We start from the raw sequence: 13,088 nt of genomic DNA, 5'->3' as shown, positions 1-13,088 counted from the left end.
TAGCAGGAGCTCCTATATTTGGACAAGACAGTGATGACCAGGTGTGTGCCTTTATAGATCATAACATCTCATGCCAGCTGCCTGATGAAGCCAAACAGGCCTTACTTGACAGATTTGTAACAGAACTTCAAATGCACAGCAGATCTCATTCAAAATTGTGCAAGAAAGGTAACAGAGTATGCAGATTTGGATTTCCAAAGCCACCTATTAGAAAAACGAGGATAACTTACCCGTTGCCAGAAGAACAAGGAGATTGTGCAATGAAACCACAAGCAGCCAAAAACAAACTGAAACCAGTCTGGGATTTGCTTAATAACCCGAAAGTGCAGCTTGAAGACATGTCACAGCTACTGGCACAGTGATATGACTTTGAATCAGTACAACTCGTACATTGAGGCATTGAATCAAGCGTGATTGTAATGAAGCGTGATGTCAAGGACTGCTGGGTGAACAACTACAATCCATATTTGCTGATGGCCTGGAACGCCAACATGGACATCCAGTACATTCTTGATGAGTATGGTTGCATCATGTACATGTTGTCCTACATATCCAAGCCAGAACGTGAGCTGAGTGACCATCTCAAAACAATAGTCAAAGAAAGGAGCCCAGAAACAGAATGAGAAGAAATGAAATAAGTTCTTCAGGCTTATTCAAAACACTGAGAGGTCAGCGCCCAGGAGTCTGTGGCCCGTACGTGCAGCCTGAAAATGAAGTCTTGCTCACGCGAGGTTGTTTTTCTGTCAACTAGTGATAACACACTGAAAATGAGTCTCCCGCTCAGTGCGTTGCAGGACAAACCAGCCGATTCTCTTAATGTGTGGATGACGAGTTTTGTTGACAAATACAGAGCCAGACCCAAAACACCAGAGTTTGAGTCCATGTGTCTGGCAGACTTTGCATCCCATTACAGGGTTGTCTATGGCAAGCAGAAGGAAGATGGCAAGCAAAAGGAAGATGGCAAGCAAAAGGAAGACGGCAAGCATGTCAGCCTTTTGAATAAAATGGGAATGATTCAAAAACGCACAATAGGGAAGCCTGCAATCATCAGGTAAGCACGCTTCTCAGAGAAGAATGACCCCGAGAACTACTACAGCAGACTGCTTAAACTCTACCTCCCCCACCGCTCAGAGTCATCACTGAAAACTGTAAGGTTCCCAACACTCCAGGATTTTACAAATGCGCCTGTGTGAGCTTACCAGGAGAAGAAGCAATCCGAGCAGTGTCTGCAATTGTTACCAACAGCCAAAAGAAGTTTGAACAACACAACAAAATTGTGGAACAAGTCTTGGATGACTTTGTAAAAAATGGCCCTGTTGAAGATGCTAGGAACACCTTTGCCCCAGAAGTTGAGTTGGGTAGGTTGGAATGTATAGAGGAACGCAAAGAAGGGGAGCCACTTCATGAAAATAAACAAGATGATGTTCCGGAGTATACACGTCACAAACAGGTGGAATTGCGCTTACTGTGAAGGCCCCACAAATGTGCCCTGATTTCCTTTGAAAAATGTACAGAAACCTTAACCGGACACAAGCTCAGACATTCTACTCAGTTTGTGACTGGTGCACTAACCATGTGCGGGGACAGGCAAATCAAACCTGATAAAATGCATCTATGCTGAGGCGGCAAAGATACTCTGTAAATTTACCAGACTACGTGAGGAAGCAGACATATCCATGCCCAGCGTTTTACTAACTGCATTTACAGGACCAGCAGCTTTCAACATTTCAGGCAGCGCTTTGCATTCTCTACTGAAGTTGCCACCCTACCAAGGACTTGGAAATCTCATAGATGAAGTGAGGGCACAGCTGTCAAATGCGGAGATCATTGATATTGACGAGGTGTCAATGATTTCAAAGCCCCTGTTTGCCTACATCAACTGGAGATTACAGCAAATCAAAGGCAGCAAGAAACCTTTTGGTGGTATGTCAGTACTAGCAGTAGGAGACTTTTACCAGGTTCCCCCGCTGGGAAAAAGTAAGCCACTCTGCGTGTTTGAGGAAAATACCAATGACGTCTGGAAAGACAACTTTCAGATGATCACGCTGACAGAGATCATGCGACAGAAGGATGACATTTCATTTGCTGAGCTTTTAAATAGAATCAGAGTCAAGCAGAAGACTGGCACCTTAAGCAATGATGACAAAGCTGTGCTTGCTCAGGCTTTGACAGATCCCACCCACTGACCTAATGACGTGCTGCACATCTTTGCCGCCAAGAAAGAGGTTCACAAATATAATGCCGCAACTGTGTCTGTTCTCCATTCAAACGTCACCAACATATATGCCGACGATTACAGTAAAGACCATAAAACAGTAGTGATGCAGAGGCAACACCAACCTTTTTTAAAGGACACAAAGACAATTTAATTGACACCCTGCCAGCAGCTGAAGGTGCCCGTATCATGATCACAAGAAACATTCATGTTGAAGACGGGCTTGTTAACATGACATTTGGCAAGATTGCAAGAATATTCATCCAGACTGAGAATGGTGCTACTACGGTAAACAAGCTTGGGCTTGTGCTGGACAATCCAAATGCAGGACAGAGATACCGTAACAAGTCATCCTGTGATGCTGACAACTTGGTGTACATAGAAAGGGTAGAGGAAAACCTGAGACAGAAAGGAGTTGTTCGCAGGCAGTTCCCCCTGAACTTGGCTTTTGCATGTACGATTCATAAGTGTCAGGGGATGTCGATGCAGTCGGCAGTGGTCTCATTGAAACGGGTCTTCCAACTGGGAATGGCCTATGTTGCTCTTAGTAGAACGACTACACTGCAAGGACTGCACATAACAGAATTTGATGATCCTGAAATCACAGCCTCCCTGGACTCAATGAAGAATGCATCGCTGGAAAGTGTTATGCCCCTCTTAAAGTTTTTACAGACATCAGACAAACAGCAAACATTAACAATTATCCATCACAACACGGAAGAATTACCATCTCACATTGAAGATATCAAATTGAGTTGACACTTGGAGATGTTTTATGTTTCACTGAAACTCATCTCTCAGGCTCTTCTGTTGCTGAAAGTCTCCAGCTGGAGGGCTACAACCTGTTCAAACGCAACAGACACCTCTCGTACACAAACCGTCCTGACATTGCAAGTAAAGGTGGCAGAGGTGTCGCCTTGTATGTCAGAAACCATTTCAAGGCCTTTGAAAAGCAGTATCATCACAATGTGACTGACTTGGTGTTCTTGGTTGTCAAGCTGGAGTCCCCTGTACAAGCTTTGATCGCCGTTGTTTACAGGCCACCTGATTACAGTATTGGCCAATTCCTTACTAACCTGCTGGGCCTCTTGGAATCTTTGGAAAGAATGGATTGACAACCTATAATACTCTGTGGAGATTTCAATGAAGATTTTCTGTGCAGAGCAAAGAAGCCAATATCTGACCTTCGTCACTCAAGAGGATAAACCCAACTGGTCTGGGCAGCCACCACAGAAAAAAAAACCCTGTTGGATCACATTTACATCTCCAGGGTGCAGCACTGTCTCCAGTCAGGAGTACTGCACAGTTATTACAGCTATCATGATCAAGTGTATTGTGTTTTGAGCAGTGGTTGTAAACACGCTTAGAGTCTGCATAAACAGGGCATGCGCGTTGCCAGGAAACCGTGGTTGTAAACACTGATTATCATCAAACAGATAGCACACCTTCACCTCCATTCTACGTCAAGATGCTGAGACCCCCCAAATGCATGTGGTCATACCTTCATCTGCTAGGCTTGATAATGCTGCTAGTGTTTTTATAAATGCATGTTTTAATGTAACTGTGAAGCACTTTGGGCAACAACAATGCAATTAAATGTGCTATATGAATAAATAAATAAAAGTTGAAATGCATTTCTCACTCTATCAAGCTTGCCATGTGCACTTTTTAAATTTGATCAATCAATTGGTTAGTGTAATGTTTACTATCTTTACTCAGTCCAAACACTCCACACAGTTACTCTGCCCAGTCCATAAAGTTACTCTGCCTAGTCCAACCTTTCCACAGTTACTCCAGCCCCTCCTATCACACAACAGTTACTCAAGCCACTCCACCCAGTTACTCCGCCCACTCCAGTTGTTGACTACTGGTGGAGGCAAGAACACTTCACACAATTTCCCCAGAAATTGTAGCGATTCTAGTAATAATAATGACGCCGCTCACTGTGATGAGGTAAGCAAGGTCGCCGCGGGGGCAGGGGACCTAGCATAAGGTACAGGGACTGTAGTATGAAGATAGATCTGTGGTAAGACATTTGGTGCTGCAGTATGGACGGCTATTGGCTATAGTGGCGGGTAAAAGCTGCTGTGGATGGAGAAGGGGCTAAGGGAAAATATATATATATATATATATATATATATATATATATATATATATGGAGGGGGAAATCATGATCCCTAGTGATACAGTGGGAAATGCAGCTGAGCTGCACCACTGGTGGGTCCAGACAGCTCCTTCTGGTCAGAGACGGGCAGTGTATCAGAGAATAGACCTGTTAACCAATGGCAATAAATAAAGCAAAAGGAAAGAACTTGGACTGGAAGTAAGGACCTTCAGGGCCAGACAGGTCCCAGGGACCAACCTGACTACAGGGAGAAGGAAGGGCAAGGTGGCTCGAACCGTGACAACCCCCACCCACCGGATCCCAGTAACATAAGAGAGCCATTGTAGGCCCATCTCAGTTATGTCTCAGTGGTCTCTCTCCTCCATGGATGAAACTAGTATCACTGGGTACTGCTAAAATTGAGTATGCCTGCCTACAGAGAGAGGCCAGGCTAGGCTAACAGCTTCCTGGCTGGCCACACTAAAATCAGACCATTCAGTAAGTGTTGCCAATGCACTGATCCTAAAGCCGTCATCACATCGCAAATGTGTCTAATAGGCTGGTTGATAACAGTTACTTGTACTTCCAGATGTGGGACACCAGGAAAAAACAAACATAGGCTAATTTAGGACAGATGGGAGGTCTGGTATAAAAAAAAAAAAAAAAAAAAACATGTATAGCTTGCATAATAAGGATAAACACGGATAGAAAGTATAAAAAGCGTGTCTATACCTGGAAACATAATGAGTGGGAAAAATAGAGATACAAACAGAAATATAATAGGGATAAAAAGATGATAGAATGTTTAGGAAAAGGGTAAAAAGCAGAGTCGGATCCATGTAGAATAAAGGAAGCGGAAGAGTATTACAATTTCATAATATGATTCATTAAGGAATAAGAAAATGCATAAAAGTGTTACAGACTTACCATTAAATCTTTCACTCGATTGCTTAGTTGATCAATAAACAGTATAGGAAGATAATTAACAGACTTTCCCAACTGTATCCTTTAGTAAAAAAAAAAAGAAAAAATAATTAAACATTTTAATTTCTTGTTTACTGCATCTACATTATTTAAAATTGTTATTATTTAATTTAATTTTGTTTATAGACTAGAACGATAGGAACTGTGCGCATATAAGCGCACATTTATTTTAGCTGATTCTCCCTGGCTGTATCCTCCCCAGTTTAAGAGTACCATGGCTCTATGCTCTAGTGTTCTAGTGTCTCTGGTTCCCGTACTCACTCTGTACCCCTTCTTTCCAGCATGCAAAATCAGAGGATTCTCAATAAGAAGTCTCTTGACTGGTCACTGCCTTGGATGGAAAAGGGGATGGCATGCAAAGGCTGCAGAAAGAAAATCTACAGCTTTCACAAGCTTTTTTGAAATATCCCAAATGAATGCATGCAGCAATAAATGCATATAATCAACCAAACAAAAACAAAAAAAAGGTGACAGAGCAAACCTAAGTGTTACCAATCCAATGGAATGTGATAAACAAGATATAACAAGACCATAAACACATATAATTCAAAGTGAATTTCAAATGTAAGGCCAAAGTAGTCAAACTAGAAGCATATCTAACGTAGTAGATTACAATAACATTATTTTTACCTTAAAAGTTGGAAATCACTTTTTTCTCACTTTAGAAAAATAACCCTGATAGTGTATTTTACATAAAAATACAAACATAATTGATAATGCACAGATCATACGAGCATACTGCTGAGCCTCAAACAGGCTCAGACTTATGCACACCACTTAGAAGTGGAATCTCCACATCCTTTCACTTAAACTCCAGATCTCCTTTCTCTTGCCTCTATCCATTCAGGCAATACATTCCACGAAAGAAAGCAACTGCTGGTATAATTTGCAGCCATTTTAAATCAAGGAACAATTCAAATAAAGAAAGTGCACAATGCACTTCGACTATGATTGTCTTTATCAGGGTGCTTGGTTCTCAATGCTTCAAACCTCAAAGTTTTAACAGCATATTAATACCCAAATGGCCAAGTTAACACACACACTATATTTTTACAGATGTGTTCACTAAAGTCTTTATTGCCCCGTACCAAAAGTGAGAAACCATTTGGTTGCCTATGGGGACCAACTGAACTGCAAAATATGGAAATTCTCCACAATATTTACCAATGTCCAGATATTCGAAAATCAGGCTCTGAATTTCAGACGTTCGGTCCTGGATTATAAAAAAATAAATTAAAAAAATAAAACAATAAAAAAACTCTTTACTGCTTGCAGTGCTAGCAGCCAGTGGGGAAATAATTAAAGACCTTAGCAATGAAAGGGTTAATCATGTGACGCCTGACCAGCACTTGCTAGCCAGTCACCATATAAAAAAAAAAAGTAAATAAATAAAAAGTAATCTCTGGGGGGTCAATAATACCCATGTATTACTAAAAGGGAGGTAGTAAACCGCCCTATGCTCCCACCTGCCATGCAGCAGGAGGGGGCATAACAACTAAATGTTGCTACAAAGGCCCCACATCATAGGTAGGTCTTGAGAGAAGTGATACTTGCCTGTCAGAGCGTTGTGATCGATTGGCTTACAGACCAACCAAACAGAGGACTCTAATGAGATTTCAAAGTGTGGGAAAGTCTTAATTGAGGCTCTTCCCGCGTTGATGTGTTTCAATTATGAAAACTTACTTTAAATATTTGTTTATTAGAACTACAATTAAAATAGGAGTAACTTCAGTCTCCTTATACTAGTTAATGTTTTTTTGTTTTATAGGTTAACAATTCCTTTCTTTACTTTATATCTACCATAGTTTCCTTACATCCCTCTGTAATAATTGTTATATTTGTGATATTTAAGGAGCCTTCCAGTACCAGATAACCAAGCACCTGGATGTAGACTAACTTAATTGAAACGTATAGCAATATATACTGGTAAATTCTGAATTTCCTTCGTGGAAAGAATTGCCTGAATGAAGAGGTAAGAGAAAGGAGGGTGACTGTAGTCTACCGAGTGAATGGATGAAAATTTACTTTTAAGTGGAACGCATAAGTCTAAGCCTGCTTCTGAGCTTCAGCAGTATGTGAGTTTGATCTGTTCATTATCTATTTTGTTTCTATTTTTACATGATATACTACACTATATGTATAATCTTTTAGGTTGGCTCTATTACATTGGATTGGTAACATTTATGAGTGTGCCATCGTCGTTTGTTCTTATATAATTACACTTTGTCTTGTGTCATGTTGAATAACCTGACACTGGGTAACATATCAGTTCTGTAGGAGCCATTACCACTTTTTTTTTTTTTTTTTGTGAGATCAATAAATACATGCATGTTTTCAATGGGAGTATATCAACTTTTTTGTGGAGTGTTCCTTTAAAACCATAGCATAACACATTGTTTAGTGTTACAATAATGACACATTATTAAGCGTTCGTAGATATGACTGATGTCATTTGGTGAGCTTTAACAGTCAATAAAATCATTAAAATAGATGAGAAAAAAACAAACAAAAGAAAAACCTGAAGATAAACAAGGTAGCACAGTGATCTTGATTTGTATACACACATTGTGACCTAAAGTTGTAAAGAAATGACAGAGACCCAGGGGAGAAGAGTGTACATTTTGAATAACAAATAAAAAATTGATTTCAAATTACTTCATCATCATTTTAGATATTCATTTATACATGTTCTGTATACTTGTATTAATCACTTGCTGTAGGCCTTCAAATTCAATTTAATGGTCATGTGATACTTATTAGGGAGAGCCCAGGGTGGTGGTAGGTTGTTTTCACTTATGTGAACAACCGAGGTACCAGAGTATCAGGATTCAGCTGTCTTGATGGATTAGTCAGAAACTTTCTAGCTACCTTTGGATAGATGTGACTTTATGGACAGCTAGTTCGCTTCTGTACCTTGACTTGCTGAGTGTTGGGAATTTTACATTTATATTTGAGGGATTTGATTTGTAGAGCATTGAACCCATTCCTATGTTTTCTCTCCTTTCAGCTCACTATCAAATAGGTTTAGGATTTGATTGGCTGTGAATAATAGGTGTTATTTTACAAAGTCTTTTTACCAATTATACTTACCCTTTTTCCAGGTTAAATATCTCCTTTTAGATATACTAAGTAGCTGTTATTTGCATTAGTGCACTGTAGGTAGGGTTGATTAAAGCCTGGATTGTCCACTGATCTCTCAATTTACTAATCTGCAACATTATTTCACACTACTTTGTCATTTTTTGTTTTAGCTATTCCCATTGTATATCTATACTGATCTAGGATTAATTATTTTTACTTTGGGGATCTCTCTTATTACCAGATTGGAGATCCCCTTCCTGTTTGCTGTATTAAACAGTTAATTTGATATGGGCCTTCTGCTATGAATGATGAGACTTCTATTATTGTGGATTACATTTTCTTAAAGGAACACTTTAGTGTTAGGAACACTAAGATGTATTTCTAACTAACATGTTCCTTAGCCCCAGCCCCCTGTAATGTTAAATAACATTTAATCACTTACCCGATTCCATGCAGAGATCCGTAAGCGCTCGGCCATGTTCTGCCTCCTTCTCCGACATCAGCCGATGGAGGTAACTAATGCGCATGTGCGATGAGTACCACACTACTAAATGGCACAGGGACAGTACACCAAGAGCACTTCAATGAGATGAAGTGGTCTGGATGCCTATGGTATCCTTTTAAATGTGCCGTATTTGCTTGACTATAAGACCCTGATTATAAGATGACCCCCCCCCCCCTAAATTTGGGATCTTGTTGAAAGTAAAAATCAAAGGCCTAGCCTATGGGGGAAAAAATCAAATATACAGATACACAGACACACATACAGATACCATATCACACTTAATGACACACATGTAGATACAGTCACACAGAAACACACCCAGATAGATACACAGGCACAAAGTCACACATAATGACACACATGCAGATACACAGACACACATGTACACAGTTATATACACAGACACATACACAACCATAGATACACACACACAGATATACAGACACACATACAAACACAGATATGCACACAGATAGATACACAGACACACACAAACAAACAAAGTCACACATGACAGACATACAGACACACAGTTACATAATCAAACACATACAGACACACACAGTTATATAGACACACCGATATATAGGCACAAACACATATGCCCGAGGCGGGCGAAACATGTTGAATGCGGAACCCGGAAACAAACTGTGAGGGAGCGTGTCGGAGTGAGATACAGTTATCAGTGTAAAATAAGAACTGCCTAATATCAGTGGATGCAAGAGAACTCCTGAGAGGACAGAGGACTGAGTTGTATATTCCTAACTGCTTCCCCTTGTGTACTACAGAGTGGATTTTAAGTTTGAATACAGTTTTGTAAACGTGGTTATCGGCTGCTGGTGAGTAATTTGGATTCCACACACACCATGGGCTGATGCCCCCAGAGCCTTACAGTTTGGATTGCAGTTGTTGCATTTTTTTAAATTATTATTATATATATTTTGTGCAAGTATATCTATAGGTTTTATTTATTTATTTGCTAATTACCACGTTGATGATTGTGCTACACCTGTGTGGATCACTGATTATTTTTATAATCAGAAAGGAGTAAATAGAAATTTGGTCTCGTGATCGGGAACTTACCAACCAAAAGGTTTTAACCCCAAGTATTTAATCAGAAAACTGTTCCCCAAGGGAACCGAAAATGTTGGACTTACCCTTACAAATATAGAACATATACAGGATATTTAATCAGAGATTTCAAGATAACCAAAATTTGTTAACCTACTGGTTATTTGAACATTTAAAGTCTAAAAAGATATCAGAAGACAATATCTTCACATAGCCAGTGCCAAAATTAAATAGAATTCCTTTATTAAAGGACCACTATAGTGCCAGGAAAACAAACTTGTTTTCCTGGCACTACAGGATCATTAGGTCCACCCCACGCTCAGGACCCCCTCTCGCTGGGCTAAAGGGGTTAAATACCCTTTAGCCACTTACCTTTCTCCAGCGCCGGGCTCCCTCTGCCGACCTTAGATCCGGATGCGCATGTGCGGCAAGAGCTGCGTGCACATTAAAACCGCCCATAGGAAAGCATTACTCAATGCTTTCCTATGGACGTCCAGAGTCTTCTCACGGTGATTTCCATAGTGAGAATCGCGTTAGTGTCTCTAGCGCCTGTCAGTGGTTGAGGTTGGTTTAACCTTCAGTGAAACATAGCAGTTTCTCAGAAACTGCTATATTTTCAGCTGCAGGGTTAAAACTAGAGCTGAAGCTGAGCTGAGCTTTAGTCGTCTAGGTGCCTATAGTGGTCCTTTAAATGTTAGGATAAATGTGAGGGGTCATGTCTACTAAATGTCTAACAAATAGGGGTGTAAGATTAGCCACTTAAATATGGACACAAATGGAATGAATGTACTCAGATGTAACAGCCCTAACACGGCTGCAAAATGATATCAGAGTTATTGCAAAAGTATTGCAACATAGTATTACTTCAAGTAAACATTCATTACCAATAATGTAGCAAAAAATATTAGTGTGCGTAGGCTGAATGAGGTATTAGGGCAGCCGACAGAAAAGTTGATAGATCGCTAGATCCTGTCCTTAAAACATAAAAGACCCTTTTGTAATTCCTAAACGTAACATTGGGTCAGCGGAAAACTGTGGGTTAGGTATATTCCAATAGACACTCTAAGTACCTCAGAATGTAAGTACCCTATATTTGTATTAAACCTCAAGTGTATCTGGGTTAAGAAAAAAAGAAAATGTCCGTGGAAGAATTCCTCTCGCCCAATGATCTATTACTGTGGTCCCTATCAAAGCTTAACAGAGCCCATAACCTAGTTCTACCACTATAATACCATTAACATGATTCTAAACTAACTAAGCCCAAATCACCATTGTCAATAAAAATCAAGCTCAATTAAATCAAATAAACAAAAATAAAGAAAGACTAAACATGCCCGGAGCGCGTTTCGGCGCCACAATAGTGCACCTTCGTACTGGGCAAGTATTTTAGTGATCACTTCACTTCATTTTCATGATACATGTTATATAGATTGTGATACGTGTATAGAATATTTTAATGTTTTGTGCACCAATTTATCAATTTTATGGCAGTACAGGAGGCTTCATATTTGCTTTACCTTCTTTACTGAAACCTCCAGCAGCAAAGAAACAGTTAACAGAACTTTTCAAAACAACCAATCAGAACAAAGCAACAGTAGTATAAAAATCCCTAAGCAGGCTCTTCCACTTCCTCTTTCTTTGCTGCTGCCTCCAGGTGAGCACTCACCAACTCAGAGTTGTCTCTGCTCTGGGTTGTTTTTTTATCCTACATGCGGCTTGTTTATTTAAACAGTCTATTTAATCAGTCTATTTACTAGGTTTGTTTAGGCAGCTTAACCCCTTAACACCGCAGCCACATGTACAAGTTGTGAACGAAACAAAATGTAAACAAAACCTGGCATTTGCGCTATATGTCTGTCCAACCGTAATTCACCTCTTTCATATTAAATGCACCCCCCCTTATTATATATCATTTTATTCAGGGGAAACAGGGCTTTCATTTAATATCAAATATTTAGCTATGAAACATAATAATATGAAAAACATGGGAGAAAATAAGATTTTTTTTTTTTTTTTTTTAAGTTCTACATGGCATTTTAACTGTCAATGTCATAATACTGTTTGCTTTTACTGCAATAAAATACACATATTTGTATTCAGCAAAGTCTCACGTGTAAAACAGTACCCCCTATGTACAGGTTTTATGGTGTTTTGGGAAGTTACAGGGTCAAATATAGCGTGTTACATTTGAAATTGAAATTAGTCAGATTGGTTACGTTGCCTTTGAGACTGTATAGTAGCCCAGGAAATAAATTTACACCCATAATGGCATACCATTTGCAATAGTAGACAACCCAAGGTATTGCAAATGGGATATGTCCAGTCTTTTTTAGTAGCCATTTGGTCACAAACACTGGCCAAAGTTAGCGTTAGTATTTGTTTGTGTGTGAAAAATGCAAAAAGCGCCAATTTTGTCCAGTGTTTGTGACTAAGTGGCTACTAAAAAAGACTGGACATACCCCATTTGCAATACCTTGGGTTGTCTACTATTGCAAATAGTATGGCATCATAGGGGTAATTTTCATTCTTGGGCTACCATGGGTTCATAAAGGTAACGTAAGCAATCTGGCGAATTTTAATGTGAAAAAAATGAAACACAAGCCTTATATTTGACGCTGTAAAACCTGTACATGAGGGGTACTGTTGTACTCGGAAGACTTCGCTGAACACAAATATTTGTGTTTCAAAACAGTAAAAAAGTATTGCAGCAATAATATCGTCCGTGTAAGTGCTGTTTGTGCGTGAAAAATGCAAAAAACGTCACTTTTACTGGCGATATCATCGTTGTAATACATTTTACTGTTTTGAAACACTAATATTTGTGTTCAGCGAAGTCTCCCGAGTAAAACAGTACCCCCCATGTACAGGTTTTGTGGTGTCTTGGAAAGGGTTAAATATAGTGCTAGCAAATTAAATTCCCTATACTTTCGGCATGGGTTGTCAGGCAGGTCCCGCTAATTATAATTAATTAGGATACCTAATTATGTAAAATTATTACATAAATAAATGTGTAGAATTAATATATGTATATATATACATATGTGTATATATACGTATATATATATATATATATATATATATATATATATATATATATATTTTTTAATATTTTTATTTATATATAGGTA

At 39.2% G+C, this 13,088-nt stretch overlaps 1 protein-coding gene across 2 annotated transcripts in view; it reads right to left on the bottom strand.

Annotated features, from left to right (window-relative positions):
- CLPTM1L (CLPTM1 like) overlaps positions 1 to 13,088 on the bottom strand; it is a 469,239-nt gene that overhangs the window by 320,270 nt on the left and 135,881 nt on the right. For both annotated transcript variants that reach the window (XM_063452024.1, XM_063452023.1), the window contains exon 6: positions 5,247 to 5,325. In XM_063452024.1, the coding sequence (XP_063308094.1) occupies positions 5,247 to 5,325 (79 nt within the window). The remainder of the gene's footprint in view (positions 1 to 5,246; positions 5,326 to 13,088) is intronic.

The sequence above is a fragment of the Pelobates fuscus genome, chromosome 4, assembly GCF_036172605.1.
Source record: "Pelobates fuscus isolate aPelFus1 chromosome 4, aPelFus1.pri, whole genome shotgun sequence".
NCBI lineage: Eukaryota > Metazoa > Chordata > Amphibia > Anura > Pelobatidae > Pelobates > Pelobates fuscus.
Note: the sequence above shows the minus strand (reverse complement) of the source record. Positions and strands in the feature narration are given on the sequence as shown.